A 22,567-nucleotide genomic window follows, 5' to 3' on the forward strand; every position below is an offset into this window, starting at 1 on the left:
CGATGGGTGGATGTGATCTGCTCTCCCCCCGTTGGCACAGCTCCTGTGGTTGATTAAGGAGGTGCTTCTCAGCTCATCATTGCTAACAATTCAAGAAAAACTGTAGAAACAGCCTAAAGAAGGTCCTCACCTGACATCGTACATGTGATGTCAGGTGAGGACAGGTGTGCTCAGGACACAGCCTCCGCAGCCTCAGGCGGGGGCCCCGCCTTGCCTCGGATGAAAGCAGGTCATTAAAGCCTATTTTAGCCTCAATCTGCTCCAGTCTGTCACCCATTATCAGGCTGAGGTTTACCTGAAGTGACCTGAAACCCTACGTGTCCTCAGCTCACCTCTCAGGGTAAGTTAGGGACACAGTTTGACCCGCCCACCTTGCAGGTGAGAAGACTTCTTCACATCTCAAAGACCGTCAGTATTTCTTTACTCCAGCATCTCCCATCACCTCTCACTCTGTTCTCTTTGGTGGGTTTCAGGTGAGCAACGGGGGAGGGAAGGGTTAATCACAGGAAGTGTGAGGAGTCTCTTCCAGGTGGTGCAGCACAGGTTAAATCCCCTCAGAAGAGGAACTGGAGCTGGCCTGATCCTCCTCAGAGTTTCTGATCTGCTCCCAACCTGTTCATGTACACACACACACCTTTATTTAAGACGGATGAGTGAAACCTTTAACGCTGTTTGAATCCAGAGTGAGCTTTCCTGACCTTTGACCTCCTTCTGAAGTCGTTTAGTGTGATAAACGTTAACAACTTCAGCTGTGTATGTGTGTGTGTGTCTGTGTCTGTTTATAATGACGCCACGTTTCTGAGTGGAGTCTGCTCTCAGATCATCTCTCAGCCAAGCTTCTTTTCTTTTTCCTGCTTTGAGTTTTTGTGACACTGAAAAAGTTTAAAAAGGAAATAGAAATGCTCTAAGGTGTGTTTGTGTGTGTGACTGTGTGTGTGTGTGGGGGGCAGTGTGTGTTTGTGTGTGTGACTGTGTGTGTGTCTGTATGCTGCGTAGGTAGATTTTGAGTAAAGTTTTCCTCGCTGTCCTCTTGCTGCACTCCCATTAAAGCTCCTCCTCCCGCTCGGCGCCGTCCAACAGATTTGAGAATGACCTTGCGGCGTTCCTCCGCCAGCCTTCCCACTCGTAAGTGCTCAGGATAATTTATATATAAAAATGTGGGCGTGTGTGTGGGGGGGGGGTTGCGGTGGGCAGGGGAGGGGTTGAAAAATGGCCATTTCCATCTTTAGGTGGCCGGGGCTCTCCATTACTAAGATGGGCTGAGTCACCGCGCTGCAGGAATGTTAATGAGCAGCTCCACCCCCCCTTCATCCAGCCTCTTATCTCATGATGCAGCAGATTATTCCATTGACTTATTCAAGGGCTGCACTTTGTGATCATGAATTTTACTGTGCCGGCTCTACGTGTCCTGCACTCAGCCCCCCACCCCACCCCCCCCCCACCCACCCACAGCCCAACGCTGCGTCCACGTAGTGGAGCTGTCTCACCGCTACATTCGAAACATTAATGCTGCTGGATTATATTCAGCTTTGTAATGTCACGTGAACACACGCACGAGTCTGAAGTTGTTCTGCTGACTTCGTAGCGTTGGGGAGCGTTCACTCTGAACATGTGTGAAATGTTGGGAGAGAACGGCTTTACATTCCTGTCTCTGAATGTGACATTACAAGATTGTGCAGTAATCATCTCAGACTTTCTGAGCAAGTGTTTTTGTGAACGTTCCAAGTTAGAGACGTGCTGCACCGGGTCAGAGTCCAGCTGTGGATGCAGTTAGAGAGCTCTGGTTTAGGAAGGGCAGAGCCACGTGTAGTTTTCCTCTTTCTCCTGTTGCAGCTTCTGTATTTTTCTCCACCTGCTATCTCCAAACAGACTCCCCTCAGCTCCACCTCTGTGGATTTTTGTGTGACAGAAACTTCCTGCTGCATGGCTTCAAAAGTGTAGTTTTCTTTATGTAAAAATTTGCGACCCTCAGCGTGCTTGATCATAAGCTTCGTGCTGCATGCTGACAGAAAGGTGCTGTCATTCCAGCATCATGACAGAGATCCTGAAGGAGCTGCTGAGCACGTTGGACTCCATTATTTCTCTACAGCAGAGGTTCTCAGCTACATGCAGGCTGCAGAGCGATTAAACATCTCGGTGGATCCTTTGCAAAACTTCTTGTATTATTTGAAACAGGGTTTCTGCTAGGCTACGCTAACCTGTCGGAGCTGTGCAGGGTCAGGAGAGGGTGGGCATCGGTCTTCATATTGGTGTTGTTGGTCTGTTAGCTGAACTCATGTTGCTGCAGCACGTCTGAGCTCCTCATGCTGCATTTTTCACGCTCCTTCTTTTAAACCAATCAGCATTCAACCCTACAGAGTATGTGCAGTTGTTTTTTTTTGGACTGCACGCGGGCACATCTGTGTTAGTTACCCACAATCCTTCAATCCAGCCAAAGACCAAACGGACGGCAGCACTGGAGCGTAACACGAGCTCGCCATCATTTCCCCGTCCAGCAGATGAAGACGAAGAGGATGTGCGCCGTCTCCCTGCGTGCAATAATTTTACATCATCCACTTGTGGAGCTTCAGGGTTCATCATCGTGCCTTGATTCATGTTTGAAAGTAAATGAAATAATCAGGAAATGGCTGCTTTGTGTGTTCTGCTCATTCCTGCTATTCCAGGAATAAAACAGACCCCATCTCAGCTGCTTATCTCCCCCCAGCCCTCCACCCGACAGGAAAGAGCAGCTCCAAATCCCCTCCAACAATAATGAGCCTAGCGTTGGAGGATCAGCCACCTTATCCCCGCTAAGGCTGTTAGCGCTCCAGAACAAGTCACTCTTGGTCCGCCCCTCCCTCCCGGCCTGCCTCCCCCCTGCTGTAAGTGCTTTACAGCACAGATGTTCCAGATCACAAAGCCTTCAAAGTCTTTTTTCCTGCTCGTTCACGCCTGAAAATCTAGCGCCAAAGAGATAAGCGCAGCGGCGAGTTATTAACGGGCCGATTAGAGCGCGAACACAGACCACCAGGTCGCGATCGTCACATCCAGTAAACGCGAGGAAATCGGACGAGAACACACAGCTGCTGCGGCACTGTAGGCACAAACATATCACACAGCATCGAACAGCAGGTTTCATCCCAGAGTCAGAGCGAGGGCAGCCATGTTAGGAGCTCATCAAAGCAGGTGAGACAGGTGACCGCCACCATGAGGGGTAAGAGGTCTGAAATCAAACGCAGCATCCAGGATGAAGAGCTTCAGTCTCAGAGGTTGCTGCAGAGTCCCAGTGATTTAATGACCCTCATGACGGCAGCTAATTTACACGGGAGAAGTCTCAGGGTCCCTGCTCTTTAATTGAAATCTTAATTGAGTTTAAAAAAAAAAAAACAGGAGAAGGAGGAGGTGTCCTTAGAGTGTGTAACAGACTGGCAGCTGGGGGGGAGACGAAGGTAGACGTCCACTGTGGGTCGAGCGGAGGAGTCCTGTTGGCGCTGGCGTTTCAAAGAGTCCGAAACCGCAAAAGCAGAGTTCAAACTTCAGTTTGGACACCTTCAGGGATTTCAGCAAATCAGAGCTCTCTAACACAAGATTAAAGTGTGGGAACATAACCACAGACTGTATATAACCATGGCTCCTTAAACCTGCATTCTTCCTAGTGCCCAGCAGCGAGTGACTCCTCTGGATGTAAAAACAAGTCTAAGAGAAAAATGTGCCTGCTGCTCAGGTGTTTGCTGCTGCTCACCTGACCTCTGAGAGTGCGCCAATCATGCTTCTTCTACTGAGCTGCAAAGCCGTGCCATGATTGGTGGGTTACGCTGATGTTCCTGCAGCACGCTGGCACTCTGGGAAGAGCGTACCCCGGCACCACCGACAGCTGCTGCCCCGCCCCGCTGGGCCCTGCCGTACAGATGCTGCCGCAGATGGGACCCCAGTACCTGCCTGCAACGTGCCCACCCCCACCCCCTTGTCTTTTAATCCATAAATATGTAATTTGTTCAGCTGTCTCCATGAAATATGCATATGAGAAGCAGGCGTTTGTTATTGTGTTAACACCGCGCCTTAGCGTATTAGCAGCTTAGCACCGAGGAAGCAACAACAGGAGGAACAACGGGAGGAACAGGAGTTCAACGGGAGCTAACACAACATCTGACAAGACAAGAGGAGGAGGAGGGGCTCTTCTGCAGAGATCTAGAGATGACTCTGACGTCTTCAGTGAGTGAGAGTGAGCCACCTTAAAGAGCTCTTCACCTTTGACCTCTGGCCTGCTGTGACCGGCTCAGTCTGATGAAATAGACGCTGTGTCTCAATACCGCCGACCTCAGCGCACTTACGCCATACATCGCCTCTCACACACTTTTCCTTTGGTCCAGTCAGACCGTGAGAGAGCTGGAGGAGAAAAAAGGACTTGAATTGTTTTTGTTCCTGCAGCTTCAACACTGCAGAGCACCCTGAAACCAGATGAATTCAGCTTCAGAAAAGCAGCAAAGATGGCTGCAGGGTGCTGAGATTCCTCCTAAAAGCATTGTGGACAGGAAGAAAAGCAAAGAGCATTTTATTAGGAACGTCTGTGCAGTCAGATGCGTTCTCTTCATGAAACCAAAAGAAGACAAAAGATCATCCTGAAGTTCGAACTCGATGGTGATCTGAGCTCAAGAACAAAAACAGGAAGTTTGTTTACAGCTGGAGTCGTTAAATGAAGTCATCACCATCACTCTTTGTTTCTGACCTCCGACCTGCTGTGGACAGCGAGGGGCAAGTATCCCGACATGTGACATTTGACCCCATTCAGACACTCCTGAGGTCCAGCAGCACAGACAAACAGCAGCTCCTGTTTTTAAGTAGCTGCTTTTTGATTGTTAAATTCAACACTTCCTGCAGACCTTTCACATTAAAAGCCTCACAGGAGGAGCTGTGGTTACTCCCTCTGAGCTGCTGCCTTTGAATGGTTGAATTTATTTACACCATAATTATATTGAGCTAAAACTGGGAATGCAAAATTCACTTCACTGGATAAAAATAAAACACATGCTTAGAAAAACACAGAAAAAGTGAAACAAAACTAATGAACCGAATAAAATGCAGGAAACATTTTTGTGTTTGTCTGATTACAAACTAAAAACAAGCGTCCCACTCTGGAGGGCGTTAACCTCATCTTATTTGCTGGTGTCTGTTAACGGGTGGAGGTGTTTGGGATTCTGAATCCATTTGGATGACAGGAGGAGCAGAGATGCTCCTTGTGGCCTCAAAGGTGTCAGAGGCTGACAATCAGAGAGAGGAGCGAAGATTTGACCCGAGCTATGAAACATCCTCAGAACATACGTGTTTCCTGAGTGACTGAAGAGTTTCACGTATTTTTCCCCCAGCAGTGAACGCATCAAAAAGAAGATGCCCGTTAGTGACGAGTCTTTAATGAGCTCACAGACTCAGAGCTGAGAGCACAAGCTCCGAGAGTCCCGACTACAGAACGAGCTTCAGCCTGAGACCGCTTTACACTCATTCCCTATGTCTCTCTCTCTCTCTCTCTCTCTTTCACTTTCTCTTGAGTTCTTGGGTTTTTAAGCCGTATCGGCCGTGATGTTATCACACACACACACACACACAGTAGAATCAGGTTGCAGCAAGCGCATACAGCAGATGATACACGTGTGCGAAGTGTGTTTGTTTGCATTGCTGTGGTGACGCTGTCGGCCACATGGTGTTTATGCTGGCTGTGTCAGGAGACCATCAATATTCTAGTCTCTATTTTAACATGAAGTAGGTGGATGGATGGGTGGAGCTTGGATGAATGGGTGGATGGATGGGTGGATTTTTGCCAAGGATTCAAAGCGATGACATCACTGAAATGTGATTGGTCAGATGCTGTGACAGTTGGAGGAACAAGCAGAATGATGTCAGTTCTGTCCGTCTTTTCTTTACAGTCTGTGGAACAGACGGTGGCAGAGTGAGGGGGCGGGGCTAAGCTCACAGGAAGCAGTTTCACACAGCAACAAGTGTGTGTGCTGCAAAGTTGCACAAAGAGGAAGAAACAGAGAGCTTCATCATCTTCATCGTATTTCTCACATTTGTGGTCTCAGCAACAAATGTTGTGTGTGTGTGTGTTGGTGTGTGTGTGTGTGTGTGTCTGTGTGTCTCTGAGTGTTTCTGTGTTGGTGTGTGTTTTGTGATTTTTTTTTTCCTGGCTCTGGTTCAAACTCCTCGCTCAGCTCCCTCATCTGTTTCTACTCAAAGCCTCCTCTGCTGTCCTTATCTCCTTTCCTCCTTTATTATTCCCTCCCTTTTTTTTCCCCTACTCATTTCCTTTCCTTCCTGCTCTTCATTGTCTCCTCCTTTGTCTTTTCACCTTGATTTCTTTTTATACTTTTTCTTTCTTTTTTTTTTTTTTTACTTTTCCTTCTTTCCACCTTTCTCCTCCTGCTATTTTGCTTTCCTCCTCACCTCCTCTTCGTCTCTCTCTCATGCTCATCCTTTGATTTTGTGACCATTTCTTCTTTCCTTCCCTCGTTTCCTTTTACCTCTCCTCGCCTCTCCATCCTTTCATATTTCTCTTCCTTCCTTCTTTCCTTCCTTTCCCCCTCCTCCTTCCTCTCTACATCAGCTACTGCTGCTGATTGGGATTGAAGTGGAGCTTTGCATTGTGGGAAGTTGGGGGTTGGGGGTTGTGGTAAACTTTCTCGTTAGCGGGAATAGAAGTAGCCCAGTGCATTGTGGGAAGGAGGCGATGGTATTGTGGGGGGGGTTCGTGTTCAATTTTGTGTTTGCTGCCTCTAATTCCAGCTGAAGGTTCTCCTGCTTCAAAGCCATTACCATTGATTTTCTTTTTCTTCAGCCGCAGCAAAATGGGATTGGAGTCGCACTGTAGGACCTCCGACTCTTCATCCTCCTCATCTTCATCGGCATCCTCCTCCTCCTGCTCTTTGTCTTCTTTACTTACTGTACTCATTTGCTTTTTCTGCATCTCTATTGAGCTGCGAGCGTCTGCGGGACATTCCGTGAAATTCAAACAGTTTGTTAACGTTGAGTTCAGAACATGAGCCAATCGACGTCGGATCAACACAAGGCTGTTCGATTTAACAAAGCAGGAAATCACAAGCACGTCCAAACCTGCACAGCTATTCAAACCAAGGAAATGAAGCAAACCTAACAACTGGTCCCGAAACGACAAACCCTGGCTGAAATTCAACCGTAACCTTGGCATTACCGTTGAATCAGGTACACAGAGCTATAGAGCGTCTCCAAACCTCTCGCAGGTCGAACTCTGTGAAAAGGAACTCAAGCTGGCATTGTCGTGGATTTGTGGATGTTAGACAGTGTTCGGTGGTGTGGACTGGAATCAGACTGTCAGGCAGAGAGAGGTGAAGGTAATGCAAGCCGTTTCGTAGTCCAAAAACTGAAAACTAGAAATACATGACACCAGAGACCCTAACTCTACGGAAGCACACTGGGACAGATGCTCAGCAACTATATTTACACAGAACAGCCATTAGTAGACAGCTGGGAGGATGATACACAGCTGAATTAAATCACAGAAGAGAAGAGGAAGAGGAAGGAAGCAAAACTATGACCAAAGGAACACTGAATGTCAAAATAAAACAGAAAGTGCAAAAACTAAACATGGAAAACTCAAATGGACTAAATACGGAGACTTGACCCAAGAAGAAGGAACCACTGGGTACCTCTAAAACCACTGAGAACTGGGAACAAGACTAAATACAGTACGAGGAAAAATACATGAAACAATATGAACACAAACCAACAATCACAAAATACTTGAACAATCTAAACTTAAAGTTCACAAAACTCAGAAGCACTGACCCAGGACCATGACACACAGATGAATGCAGCCCAGAGGTGAAGCACCATCCACCTGTCAGTCAGAGAGGCCATGCTCCTAATAATGCATACTTTAAAGATCAGGCTGTAAATATTGATTTGTGCTGTAAAGGGCCCTGACTCACTGCTGGAGCCCCTGCTGGATGCTAAAGGAACTGCAGCTCAGAGGCTGCTGATTGGTCGATGTATACGCTTCATTGAAATTTGTTTGAAGAGAAAAGTGGACTAGAGTTTGTCTCTCTCTCTCTCGCTCGCTCACACAGTAATCTTTATTCCTTATCAAATACTTTCCATTCTGCTCCACCCACCCATGCTGACCTCTGACCTCTCCTCCGTACAGCCCTCTGTGTGTGTGTTTGTATTTCCACAGAAGGCTCTGGAGGCCGGTGAAGACTTCAGGGCATTTTTCATTCTCCTTCTAACCCCTCCCTCCTCTCCTCTTTCTTCTTCTTCTGCTTGTTCACTGCAGCGCTGCTGTGCCTTCATTCCCAGCATGCCTCAGTAATGAGAGCTCTGTGAAGGGCCATTAAGAGCTGAAACTGTGCAGCACAGTAAAACAGAAACACATGTGGACTCAGAGCTGGTCAGTGTTTAGATCATCACGGTGACGGAGCTGTAGTCTTTCTGAAGGGTGGGGGTCTGTGACTGATTCAGACTGCAGGGAAACACTCACAGTATCATCCGTCATGTTACCATCCATCATGTTACCATCCTTCATGTTACCATCTGTCATGTTACCATCTGTCATGTTACCATCTTTCAGGTTATCATCCGTCATGTTGTCATCCCTCATGTTACCATCCTTCATGGTATCACCTGTCATGTTGTCATCCGTCATGTTACCATCTTTCAGGTTATCATCCGTCATGTTGTCATCCATCATGTTATCATCCCTCATGTTACCATCCTTCATGGTATCATCCTTCATGGTAACATCTGTCATTTTGTCATTCCTCATGTAACCATCCGTCATGTTATTATCTGTATTTGATGTGTTCTTTGAGTGTTGGTGCAGAAACGCTCACTGTTCACTTTCAGGACATTAATTCTGAAACGTTCTGCTGTGGGTGGATGATGTGGGTGGAGTGGGAGTCCAGACTTTAGTGAAGTGTGGCCTCTCTGAAACACCAACATGACAGCTGAGTGGAATTTTTCAGCTGTAAAGCAGCAGGTGATCGGTGATACATAGGTGCTGTGTTACCGTCAGGTCAGTTTTTCTGTATTGATGGAGAAACGTCAGCACGGCGACGTTAGAGGCAGGCGATCCCCGCTGAGAAGCATGTGGAGACAGCGGGGAGGAAGAAACCTCTGGCAGCACCGGGCACAGGGAGGGGCAGCCTTGTTAAGACCAGTAAAGTCCAGTAAAGGAACACTTCACGTTGTCTTTAAAGCATGTACACATGAAACGGTCCAGTGGAGTTTTCTTGATTAAATTGCTAACTAATGTCTGCATGTGTGCCAAGATAATATTAAGCTGTTTTCAAAGTAAGTAGTTCAGTCAGCTGTAAAACAAAAGTCTGAGGGTTTTTTAACTCTTTGAACTGAAAACCGGGCTTTCCTGACTTGTCGATGGATTGTGATCGGAGTGATCGGAACATTTCTGACATGCTTCACTTTGTGATTAGGAGCAGCGGGCGGGGTAGGTGGGTGAGGTGGGTCTGCAGGGGTGAGGAGGCTTCATAAATAGGTTATCAGTAAAGCGAGCAGGATTTGCTGATTGTTTGTAATTCGGCAAGCGGGACCCGGGCGTCAAGGCGTCGTCGTCTTTTAATACGTCGACACAATAAATAAATTAGAGGCGTAATGTTCTTTCCTCCTTCAGCACTATTTATAGTAAAGAGGACGCGCTGCGGATCCAGAAAGGATTAGCATCTGTGTTTGATGTGGTTCCACTGTTCTGCGGCTGAATGCGATTGCTCGTCCTGTTTGTTTGCAGCTGAGGAGGAGGAGGAGGTGGAGGGTGTGTGTTTTTAGACTGTTTCTTGGATTTTTTGTCTCCTCGTTGCCTTTCGGGGCGTCGGAGGAACACAATGCCAAGTAAAACCGCAGAGACGCTGCTGCTGTTTCTGCTGCTTTTCTTTCTTTGTGTGGTTTGAGGAAGGCCCGGCCGCCCGAGGCTGCAGACCAGAGAGAGAGAGGAACAGAAAGGCATGATGGGAGGAGGGAGGACAGATTTGTCTTAATTGGAGGTTTTTCTGGTGCATCGGGGAGAGAAAAACTCAGTCAGGTATCAAAAGGGCATTTACAGCCCGCTTCCTGTTTCCAGAGGAAAAAATAAAAGCAGGAAATATATTCGTCAACGATCGGCCTGACCCCTGTCTGCTGCTGCAGCCGAGCATTCTGGGAGTTCTGCCTTTATGACGGCTCCTCTTTGATTTGGCGTGACGAGGCGAACCTTTTATTCCAGGTTCTAAATCTGTCTCGTGATTAGCGCTCCGGCGCTGACAAGCCTCGCAGCTCTACTTCCTCACAAACTGTGAAAACACGTCCTTCATGAAACCACAAACACACACTGCACTTACAGATTCATCCGCCCCTGAAAATAGTTCCAGACAACCCCGTGTTTGTGTCTTTCTAAAAGTGTGGTAGTCTCAGGCCGACTCTGCAGGGTTTAGGCCCTGATTCCAGCCTGCAGAGGTCACCTGATGCAGGCGTGCTCCTGTGGCGCGCTGTGATCCATCAGGGTGCCGTTTCCCTGTGTTTAACGCACCTCAAAGTGTGTGGCAGATTACGATTACAGCAACAGGAAGGCGAACAAGTGTGTCGGACAAAAGCGGACATCCAAACACTGAGAGCCCGACAGGAGTTTCTATTCAGGCTCTGAAGAGCCGTGGGTCACCTCCTCCCCCCTCCACCTCCTCTTAGACAGCTTGACCTCTGACCCTCTCTGTCTGTCTTGGCCCCCTCCTCCTCCTCCTGTGTAGTTTTCTGGAGTGTGCGACGGTGCTTTGTTGAGATGAAGTGATGGTGGAGCTTAATCTGAGATTGTAAAAATTAGGGCTTTGTCATGTTGCCTACAGGTGGGCGGGGCTTCTAAAAGCATCAAAACACTCTCTGAATCTGTGTGCGGACAAACTGAAGATCCCATTTACGACACGATCATAGGTCAAGGGTCACTGTCAGCCAGTGGGATCACTCCTACCCTCTGGTGGTGTTTACATTTGACTGCAATATTTTTATATGCCCAAATCTTAAATCAGATATTTACGTGTGTGTGTGTGTGTGTGTGTGTGTGTGTGATGGTGTGTGTGTGTGTGTGTGTGAGTGTGACTTTAAAAGTCCTGATTGAGTGAAAGTAGCTGATCTTTGTTGAACTTGGTGGATTTTCTGATGAAAAGTAGTGAATATTTCAAAGGGTGGTTCGTCTTCATTCAGACTGCGGTTTTAGCTGTTTCTGTCAGCGGTGACGTCACAGCTCAGATCTAGACGGAAACACCAGCAGCACACGGTTTCAGCTCAGTTTCCTCGTGTTTGTAGTCAGAAATAAGTCTAAATCTGAGATCAGCCGTAGCCAGAAACACTGCAGATGCTGAATGAATTTCGCTGAATGTTTGAGTTGAAAAACTTAAATATGTTGTTCGTTTCATACAATCAAGTGTGAGGTTTTATCTTAGAAACTCACTTTAACATCATTTCCTTATTTTAACCAATCAGCACTGATCTCCAAAGGACTTTTTTATTTAATGCTTGGCAGCACCTGCATTCAGGAAACAAAGGAACATTCAAAGAAATTATCTGGAGTGTACAGCACCGCTAAAAATATACCAGACTACCTAAACTATAAAAGAATAATTGCAGTTTTTTCCTTAAGTGTTTTTTCCTGAACGTTGAATGGTGGCTGACACTGTCGCTGATATTTTAGGGTTAAAGGTCAGTTAAGTGTTTGGAAATTATGAAGACGCTTTACAGGAGATCATCTCTAAAATATCCAGCCTCTGAAAAACGTGTTACTTAACTGCAGCACACCTGATGAACAGGTACCTGTGTGGGGGGGTGGGGCTTTAATTTCAAGGGGTTTAAATGGACTCCTGAATACATCTGGATCATGAGCACGGTCTCTGTAGCACCTGTCTGATGAGACAAGTGACAGTGAAATGTAAAATAGCATGTTTAAAACGGCCTTTGTGGGGTTTTGGGGTGTTTTTCAGCTGTTTTACTCAACCTTGCTCCAGGTGATGTTAACACCTTTAATATCAGCTGATTATAAAATCAGTGAAAAGCTTCACTTTGTTTTCTTCACTCATGTTGAGTGATCTTTCGGGTGCTGGGAACCCCTAACCTCCACCCCTCTGACACCACAGCCAACCCGCCATCCCCTTTTGGGCCCCCACTGTCACCGTGGTAACCCTGAAAGCGGTATCAGGCTGTCCTGAAGCCCCGCCCAGCCTGAAATAAATTGTTCCTCTATACTTTCCTCCTCCTTTCTTTCACTTTCTGCTGCAGTGTGTGTAATCCATACAGCTGAGGGATAGACGGACTGTACACACACAGACACGCACACACACTCACACACACACACGCGCGCGCGCACACACACAGACACACTCACCGTGATTAATGGCAGCAGACTCTATAGCAGATTATGGTGAAATCACTACAGATAAAGCACTGCAGTGTGTTTCTCTGTATGTGTGTGTGTTGTGTGTGTGTGTGTATTATCAGAGCCAGACATCCGTTCTCGCTCGCCCAGAGAGGGAAAAGTGGTGGAGAGGAAAAAAAACGATTGAAAATGTTGATAAAGTTTCCAAAACACAGAAAGTAGCCAACCAGAGAGAGAGTTACTCCTCCATTCCTTCATCTCTCCAGCTTCTTCTCATCCTCCTCCTCCTCTCCGAACGGAAACCAGCAGTAAAACGTTGTTTATTCAGGGGTGAAATTTGATTGGACGGTGGTTCTCAGAACTAGGCTGTGATTGGATGGATTCTCTAAAAGTGTTTAATTTTCTCTCACAGCGATCAATAATTGATCATTATTGATCAGCTTGCAAAAGAAGAAGGAAGGAGGGAAAATGCAAGGAGGGATGGATGTAGTAAAGAACGAAGGAGAAACAAGAGTTATGGTGACAAAAAAATGTTTCTTCAGATTGTGATATTGACTCAGTGTGTGTGTGTGTGTGTGTGTGTGTGTGTGTGTGTGTATATCATCCATTAGAGAGCTATAATTATGGTAAGTGAGGCAGCGCTGCGATCAATACAGCAATTCATCAATCTGACCCCGCCCACTGAAAAACACACACTATTTCATTTTGACCAAAGTCCAGCTGTAACCACTGACCACACACACACACACACGCTCAGCTCTGGTCTGGATTAAAATATCTAAAATATCTTTAATGAGTCTCAGTAACCACAGATTTGAAGATCGATCAGTGATGGGCTCATCAATACACATATTAACCCAGCTAATGTTGCAGTGCATTGTGGGGGTGTGCTGGAGCTCAGAAGGTATATGTTTGTTTGATTTATTTATTAATTTGTTTATGCAATTTGAAGACATCACACCTGATCTTTCGAGACCACAACACTTCCTGTTAGCCCCGCTGCACAGGAAGTGGCAGGTGAGTGAACAGCAGGAGGTACTCTGACCTGGTCCTCAGTGACTCAGAGAGGATGCAGCTAAATGGATGAAATAAAGATACCTCCACCAGAGGTTAGGAGCCCAGCAGGAACTGCACGTGTGCAAAAGCAGCAGTAGGTTGTGGTGGTCAATGGTGATGCTGTCTGGAGGTTGCTGCTTGCTTCATGCCCCAAATAAAAATGTACGATGCAGAAAAACGCTCCTGGTCCTGTGACATCCCTAATACACACCGAAATTCATTTTAATTAAACCAGCAAAAAATGTACACGTGGATCTGGGCTCGTGCATTCCGGATCAGCTCGACGGCACCCCCTCTAGGACAGGAAGTGTGCGCATAGAGAGTTTTCGAACTTCAGGTCACATGACTTTAAAACCTCAGAGAACCCTTGTAAACAGCTGAATTGTGCCCTGATTGGCTTAAGGCCTCGCATGATGTGGCCTTGCACTTTTATCTGCTGAGGTTTTCTCTCCCAGAGGAGATTCGCTTTATTTCATCTCATTCCTCTGGCTCATTTTTTAAACTGTGCTTTTATTTTCCAGCAGTAGCCAAAGAAAAATGACCTCAAAGACTTACAAACAGATATGAGGACTCTGAGAAAGAAAGTCATTCTTCTGCATTTATCTCACTGCTGAAGTAATAAACCACAGAATAAGTCCTACAGAAAAACGCGCCTCATTTTACTCTAATATTCATTTTAATACCGATGAGGTAACGTCATCGGAATACGCTCCAAAGACAAAAAAAAATCCAACAAAACCTCAAACAAGTAGAGCTTGGAGGTGCAGTTTGTTAATAATCTCTGCAGTTTGTCTATGATTTCTGCAGTTTTTCTATAATCTACACAGTTTGTTAGTGATCTCTGCAGTTTGTCTATAATCTCTGCAGTTTATGTATAATTTCTGCAGTTTTTCTATAATCTACACAGTTTGTAAGTGATCTCTGCAGTTTTTCTATAATCTGCAGATTGTCATTGATCTCTCCAGTTTGTGTATAATCTCTGCAGTTTTTTGAAGATCTCTGCAGATTATCTATAATCTCTGCAGTTTGTTAGTAATCTCTGCAGATTATCTATAATCTACACAGTTTGTTAGTGATCTCTGCAGTTTGTCTATAATCTCTGCAGTTTGTTAGTAATCTCTGCAGTTTGTGTATAATTTCTGCAGTTTTTTGAAGATCTCTGCAGATTGTCAATGATCTCTGCAGATTGTCAATGATCTCTGCAGATTGTCGACACTCGGCTCTCCTGGAGCTGATTGGGTGGAACTCTATAGTTGGATCAGAGCAGAGTGAAGCAGCTTCAGCACATTTGGGATATTTGAAGAGAGGAACAGAGGCGAGTTAACGCCTTCTTTCAAAACGTATGCTGCTGCTTCGTGGCCTCAGCCGCTCTTCCCGATGCTAATCACCAGCCTGAGGTCGAAGGTCAAACACATTTATATTTGCAGCCCAATTTACTGGCTGCTTTCCAGTTTGGATCAGTGCACAGTTTACAGACATTTCAGCGAGTTGGAAGGTTCCTGGACGGTTTGTGGAGGGCTCACTTTGCGTGTGTGTGTGTGTGTGTGTGCACGTGTGTGTGTGGATGGCTGGTAATGGCTGCGGCCCTCTTTTGTTCTGGCAGAAGGTGGCGAATGGCAGCGGCTCAAAGAAAACAGACAGAAGCTTCAAAATGGTTGCCAACGCTTTAAGATGGCTGCCAGGCTGAGAGAGAGGGCAACCGCACACACACGTGCACGCACACACACACAGGCTGTGTGGCAAATGTTAGCGTGTGACAGAAAATATTAAAATGTGTTTGTGATTGAAAATTTGAAGAAATGTGTGTGCGAGTGGGTTTTTTGTGTGTGTATGTGTGTGTGTGTATTGCAGTTGGCAGCGCCTCCTTGGCAGCGGCGGCTGGCTGGGCGTCCAACAATGGAGACGGCTATGGGGATTCTCTCTCTCTTTTTTTTTTTCTTTTTTAAACACCATCCGAGGGGCGAGAGACATCAACCACAAACGGAGAGAGAGAGAGCTTGGCTGTCTTTCTAAAATGGCGACGTGTTGGCAGCGGCGTCTTGCCGACACAAAGCCTCGTCTGCCTCGTGTGTTTGTGCAGTTTTCTTTCATAATTAACCGAAAAACAAAAGACAGAAGAACACAAATCGACTGTTTTCTCTTTCACCCTCAGTGTGTGTGTGTGTGTGAATTAAGGATTTTTGGGTGTGATGTGTGTGATGGCCCAAATGTGAGGGGGCTGCCACAAAATGGCGGCTGGTGGACGGCGTCAAATTGCAGACCGGCGTTGTTGAGTCCAAAGTAGAACCTAAAAATTTTTGTGTGTGTGTGTGCGACTGGCAGAGCGTGCGGTGCAGGCGTGCCAGGGTTCACAATGCCAGGTCGGGGTCCTGATCCTGCAGCGCTGCCTGGAAACACAAAACAAACGCACCCCCCTCCTGCTCACAGAAACATCATCAGATTCATTTTTATACTTCAGTTTTATTTTCTGATGCTGTGTGTGTGTGTGTGTGTGTTCGTGTGTGTGTGTGTGTGTGAGAGAGAGAGAGAGAGAGAGTGTGTGTGACTAAATATTTAAAGTTCATGCAATAAAATGATTTTAGTTTAATTCCAGATGAAATGAGACGTTTATTTGATCTGATGCTTTGTTCAGTGTTTACTCACATCATCGAGCATGAAAGAAAACAATACCTTTAATGATGGACCTTAAAGGTGTTGATTTATTTTTAACAAATCATATTTAAGTGTTTTTCGAATCCTGCTGACCGTCTGAGTCACCTGACTCACACAGGGACCTACAGCCTACGGTTGCTACAGCTCTCTTTGTAGAGTCGTACAATATAAAACACCCCGAGGCGGCTGTTGTTTTGATTTATGAATAAAACTGGATCGAATTAATCAGGCGTTTGCTCTGTTAGTTGCAGGAAGAGCTTAGAATCTAAAAGAGGAAAATTACAATTTCCTGTCTTTTCCTGGTAACGCTTGTTATAATCCAGAGGAAATGCTGTTTGGAGCGTGCGTGGAGCTGTTCAGCCCTCGCAGAGCTTCACACGGCTGCCTGCAGGTCAGATAATTAGCCCCCGGGGTGCACAGGTGTAGGTGTCACCTGCAGGAACAGAGAAGCTTTCATTCCTTTCAGCTTCAGTCACAGTGCCTCATCGCTGCAGTCCAGCCAGACTTCAGGTCCACGAACGTGTGTGTGTGAGAGTGTGTGTGTGTGTGAAGGTAATTTATCCTGCGTGGCAGTCTCAGCTGATTTGTGGCCTTTAAAAAAATGAATTCAAACGTCTCTTCATTTCATTAAAAGCTAAATCAGAGTGCGCTAAGATCGATGCCGAGCGGTTTATTTATTTATTTTACCCACTCAGAGCCAGCGGGCGGGAATGCGTCCATCCACATCTTCGTTTTCGTATCCTTCCGGTAAAGATCCTCCAACTGTTGTCCTCGGGCTGAACATTGGAGGTGTGCGCCGTTCTGCTCTCCCCTCTCTCTCTCTATGTAGTGTCGGCATGTCTCTCGCCCGTGTCACTGAGCAGCCAAACACGGAGAGGAACAGGTTTTGGCAGCAGAGCGCTTCGCTGTTTCTGTTTGTGTTGCCTCCTGTCGCTCTGCCAGGAGACGACAGCGCGATCCCAGCGTGGCTCAGTCGTGGGGGGGCGGAGTCTATGTGCATTAAAAACAAGACTCAGAGGAAGTGTGACCTCTTTAAACGCGAGCTTTTTTGTGTCCTAACGGTGTGACAGAACCTCACACCAGTGAGAAACGGCGTCTGTGTCAGCTGACAGCACCTCTGAACTGACGTTTCATTTTTATTTTGCTCTGCAGTAAAACTGGTGATGATGTCATTATCATCAGATTTACTACAGATTTACCGCAGCACGCTGAGATCAGGGACGTACACAAGAGAGGCTTTGCTTAAATTGCCCATCATCCTCTCTGCGTGAGAGACACCATCCAGCCGCTGCCTTCAGCACCATCTCAGGGTTGTTCTGCAGGTTTGTTTGAAGACACAGTGATGCCCGTTCCTCCCTCACACAGGTCGTTCTCGTCCAGGGCCTTCGATGTGTCACACTGTAATAATTCCCCCTTCCTGGAGCTGCAGACAGACCTGGTTCCTTTTGACAGAAGGTTTTACGTTTTTGGAAATAATCTGCGGATTTTTGAAATTGATTTATTTGGCACTTGTATAAAACTGTGATAAAGTATGATTGCTCTAAATGAACGCGTCTTTTCTCATGAGGTAGGTCATCCACTCCCATTACTGGAAGTAAAACCTGTTCTGTGAAAACCAGTGGAGCTCTACTGGAGGTGGACTGGTTGGACTGGTGCGCTGCTGGTTCTTGGGTTTAATCAATAACCATGCAGCAGAGTCCTGAATGAGCTGCTGGGGATGGGGAGCGTGGGGGTCAGGCTGAGCAGGTGGGGCACAGGTGGTGACGGTGCACTGTGTTCTTGGCAGTGATGATATCTGGTCGGCACCACTAATGGGAATCCCGGGAACGTTACCTGTTAACCTTTATTCCCTCGAGTTAACGAGACGTTCAGTTCGATCAACTTCAGAAGTTTTTTTTCAGAAAAATACAGAGGTAACCCCCCACCCCCACACCACCCCGTCCCCACCACCTCTCACTCTCTGCTGCCTTTCTGGGAAGCATCCAGTAGCCCCCCCTCCCTTGTTCCTAGAAAAGCACCAGTTCAAGTCAGAGAGAGAGAGCAGGGCGAGCGAGAGGGAGCGAGCGAGAGGGAGCGACCTCTGGGGCGACCAAGTTTGACTTTCCCACAGAGAGAGCTAGAGAGTCTGGTCCCATTGTTTCCTTTATGTCCCAGTGCTCTGAGTGTGTGTGTGTGTGTGTGTGTGTGAGGGTCACATGATTTGCCGGCATGTCTCCATGGTGGTCAGGTGTCCGAGGCTCCGCTGGCGTTCAAGTGATGTAACCATCATCATCCCTCAAGGTTAGGAGACAAGATACGCATTACTTGAGGAGCTTTTCAGAGTAAAAGCATAGGTATTTTCCGAATCTTCTGATTTAATTTGATTTAATTTTAAAATCAACAGATGGAAAAAAGTTTTCAGAGGTGAGTGTGTGTTTCAGGATTGTGTTCTAAAGAAACAAAAAGGACTGTAAACAGGAAAATAAAGAAGGATCAGGAAGTTGAATGAGACAGGAAAAAACTTTTTAAATTCAAAGTATAGATGGGAAAAAAATTTCTTTTATAATATATGACTTAATTTCACATCCATGATGAGGGGGTTTGAGTTAGATGATCCACGCCCCTCAGTGGGGGGGTGGATGCAGACAGTCCGGTCTGCTCCCACGCCTCATTAGCATATTTAATTAACCTGCTGACGGCTGAATGAGGGGAGCGGGGGACGATGGGGTAGGGGGGCAGTGTGTGAAAGTGCCCTCCAACACACACCCATCAGCAGCACCCCTAACCCCCCACCCCGTAGTTGCCGTGGTTTCCGCCTGATGCTCTTTGTTTTAAGCTGCTGAAGCAAACAGACGCGGTGAACAGCATGCAAAACAAGCCTGATAAATGCTGCTCTGTGTGTGTGTGTGTGTGTGGCTGTGTGTGGGACAGAGGAGGAGGAGGGGGCCGGGGGGGGGGGGTCGGTCCTCTCAATGCAAAAAGTTCATGTCCCTTAAATGTAACTGAACTGCACAACCTCGCGGCAAGAATGTAGAGGCGCAGCGTCCGTAACGTCTGCTCTGTAATAAGAACTCCACAGAAAGAGCCAGGATTCAAACCTGGACCAAAGTGATTTACACTAACGAGAAGCCCTTTAATCCACGCAGGATGACCCGGCACACTCAGCAAACCATCACTTCAAAGGCAACCTGCATCCCTTCACTCAAAAAGCGCTCCTGTCACTTCCTCTCACATAAAAAAAAAACGTATTCACGGCTCAGAATCAGGAGATAATCACTTGACTATCTCTCCGCACCGTTCAGCCAGTGTGTGAGTCGTTAAAGCGAAGCCCCGCTCTTCCTCTCGATCCTGATTTTCCTCTTGGATCACACATCTGGGCCCACGTGGCAGCGGCTTCAGCCGGACCTCCGTCACGTTCGCCGTGCGTCACTTTCCTTCATGTTTGCCTTAATTAAAAGTTTTGCTTTTCTGGACGTTCCAACTTCTCTCCGTCTGCTCCTGAGTCATGGCCCCGCCAGCAGGCTCCGGGGGGATGATGGGTAATATTTCTTCCACTCCCTGCCTACTTTATCTGCAGCGTGGCCGATCGATGCCCCCGAAGCCGCTAAATCATTTGAAAGAGCGGAGCTGCACCGGAGCAGAGAGCATGCTGGAAGAGGAGGCAGACGCTGAGAGGCCGGTCGCACGAGCTGCACACAGGAAGAACGTTTGCCATGATACTCAGAGCTGACCTACTGCTGCTCACACGTCCACAACAAAAAACGTCAGATCTCACATAGAAGTGAGAAAACTCTAAAAACACAGACGAGTTTAGTTTAATAAAAGAAAGAAATATGTAAATAAGTCACAGATGCCTGCAGCTCAGTTTGATCTGATGCAATTTTAATGAAGCGTTTTTAAGAATGTGAAGCAACAGCTGATAACACATTAACGCTCAAACCATCCATGTTGTGTTAAAGAGAGATTCTCTCGTCAAAATAAGACTGGGCTGTACTTCCATGTAATACCACTATGTGCCACAAGGAGGTTCAGTCAGTCAGTGTAGCCTTTATTTAAGCGATTAATGAAATGATCAGGGGAAAAAAGACTAAAAGTTTGAAGAGCAAAGCATTTTAGCACACCCGCTGGTTAAACACTGCCCCCTGTTGGTGAAAGTTTGAGTTAATATTTGCAATGGGTAATTATAAAAGTACTTTTACTATTATTATTATTATTATTATTGTTGTTGTTGTTGTTGTTGTTGTTGTTGTGAGATGTAAGACACCTGAATGCTTGAGACCTGCAAACTGCCAAAACCTCTGCCTTCACAGAGGCACTTGCACTGCTGATCGGTTAATCACGTGACTGATTAGCAGCATCTGGATGCTGCTGATCCCGCTGTTCCTGTGGAAGCAGTGAGGATGGACGTTGTTTTTCAGAGTACTGCAGAGAATCCTGTGACATAAGAAAATGACCCATTTCCTCTTTTTTAACCACCTTGCTGTCAAGTACTTCCCAGAATTCCCACCTTCCAGCAGCTGCATGGATTGGGACTGAGCGGGACTCTATTACGTATAGATGCCTTCAGCTGATGACGGGATAATCGATGACTTTTTGTGTAGTTGTACATTGTAATCATGTAAACATGAGGTTTTTGGAAACGCTCGGGGCACACCATGTGAGATTCTGTCACGCACCGGGTATTTTTGCCATTTTAACTTCAGTTTTAGCTATCAAACATTATTCAAAATGCTTTTTAAAGACTAAGTATGAAGAGGATTTATCCGTTCATGCGTCGGTGGTCGCAGTTGCTTGGCTTATTTGTGATAGTTGACACGAGCTCCTCCTCAGACATTTCACTCCTCCATCCTTCCACCCGTCTGCTCACTCTGAGCTTCAGCATAGGCTCCGAGTTCTTCCTGTGTCACTGAGCGTGTGCAGAAAGTGTGACTGAATCAGCTGCAGCACCTGGAGTCTGCCAGTCAGTCTGCTGTGTGTGTGTGTGTGTGTGTGTGTGTGTGTGTGAGATACCAGGTGAAGGTTTTGTGGTGTGGAGATCAATACAGGCATCCCCTCTACACACACAGACACACACACACACAGTCAGTGTTTAACAGCAATGACACACATGCTGACACATTAACAGAGTGCTTTTGAATGCACACTGGAGCAGCTGGGAATCAAACCACCAAACTTGTGATTAGCAGATGACCTGCTGAGCTACACTAAGTCCACGTTTTGGTGAATAGCCTTCGCTGGTGCTCGTTTTTGTTCTCGGATGATCTGGGATTTGTAGAGCAAGAGAAACTGCAGCAACACCTTCACTGATTACTTATTTGAAAGAGCAACTAAAAACGTGATTACTTTACCTGCAGAGCTAAACCTGATCTGCAAATGGTAATGCATTATTTTACCGAACACTAAGGGCAGAGGCCACGACGTAAGGACAAAATTTAGCCAACAGCAGCTCTAAGGTGATGTCGGCTCTGTGTGGGACTTTCTGACGCTTTAAGAGTTTATTCTGAAAGCGTTGCGCTTCCTGGTTGATAAATATTTTTTATTTCGAAAATGTATTTACATTGTTTATTAAGGATGAAACACATTTCATGATAACATTAAAGATAACTTTTTTTTTTTATCCAGCTATCAGTGAAGTAACCGCTGGATCAGAACAGACAACTGAGTGTGTGTGTGTCTGTGTGTGTGATTGTGTTATTAAGTTGGTGTTGTTCAGCTCGTCCTCATCTTTGTGTTTCTCTCCACAGAATCTGGCCAATCAGAAAGCCCGAATCAGGCCAGCGAATCAGACATCAAGGAGCAGCCGGAGAACGGTGAGACAGACAGACACACACACACACACACACACACACACACTGAGGCCAGCCTGTGTGTGACCCTGTGTGGTTAAACGAAATGAGGCTGTGGTCAAATATGCACACACACACACACACACGCACACACACATTCCTGAGGAGAGGTTGTTTGTCTGGATCAGGGAAGTGCGTATGGAAGATTTTTAAGTGTGTGTTGATGGATGTGATAGCAGTGTGTGTATGTGTGTGTGTGAGAGGAGGATATCCTCTCTACTTTGTGTGTGTGTGTGTGTTAGACCTTGACCCTGGTGTTCAGCTACGTGCATGCAGACACACACACTCGGACACACAGCTGGTCCTGATTATTCCTGTTGGGAAACAGAAGCCTGTACTTCCTCACTCATACTGATCCTTCCCTGGTACTACTGGTACTAGTACTACCTGTAATCCTGCTGCAGGTGTAGATTTCGGGGGCTTGTCAGTGTTTGGCTGTGCCGGTATGTGTTGGTGATACAGTAGTAATATAGTAATAACCCCCTCCCTCCCTCTGCTCACAGGTCACCTGGGCTTCCAGGACAGCTTCGTGACACCTGGAGTTTTCACGGTGGCCGAGCTCGTCCGAGTGTCTCAGAGTAAGTTCTCTGTCTCTCTCTCTTTCTCTCCTCCTGCAGTGAGGCCGAGTGAGGCCGAGCACTGATTGGATCGCAGATCTGTCATCGATAGTGGATCTAATGTAATT

The 22,567-nt window shown here is 46.6% G+C and overlaps 1 protein-coding gene across 7 annotated transcripts in view; it reads left to right on the forward strand.

The window, feature by feature from the left end:
• nfia (nuclear factor I/A) overlaps positions 1 to 22,567 on the forward strand; it is a 144,345-nt gene that overhangs the window by 84,937 nt on the left and 36,841 nt on the right. For all 7 annotated transcript variants that reach the window (XM_019351417.2, XM_019351418.2, XM_025902832.1 and 4 more), the window contains exons 3-4: positions 21,781 to 21,846; positions 22,386 to 22,460. In XM_019351417.2, the coding sequence (XP_019206962.2) occupies positions 21,781 to 21,846; positions 22,386 to 22,460 (141 nt within the window). The remainder of the gene's footprint in view (positions 1 to 21,780; positions 21,847 to 22,385; positions 22,461 to 22,567) is intronic.

The sequence above is a fragment of the Oreochromis niloticus genome, linkage group LG23 (assembly GCF_001858045.2).
Source record: "Oreochromis niloticus isolate F11D_XX linkage group LG23, O_niloticus_UMD_NMBU, whole genome shotgun sequence".
Lineage (NCBI taxonomy): Eukaryota > Metazoa > Chordata > Actinopteri > Cichliformes > Cichlidae > Oreochromis > Oreochromis niloticus.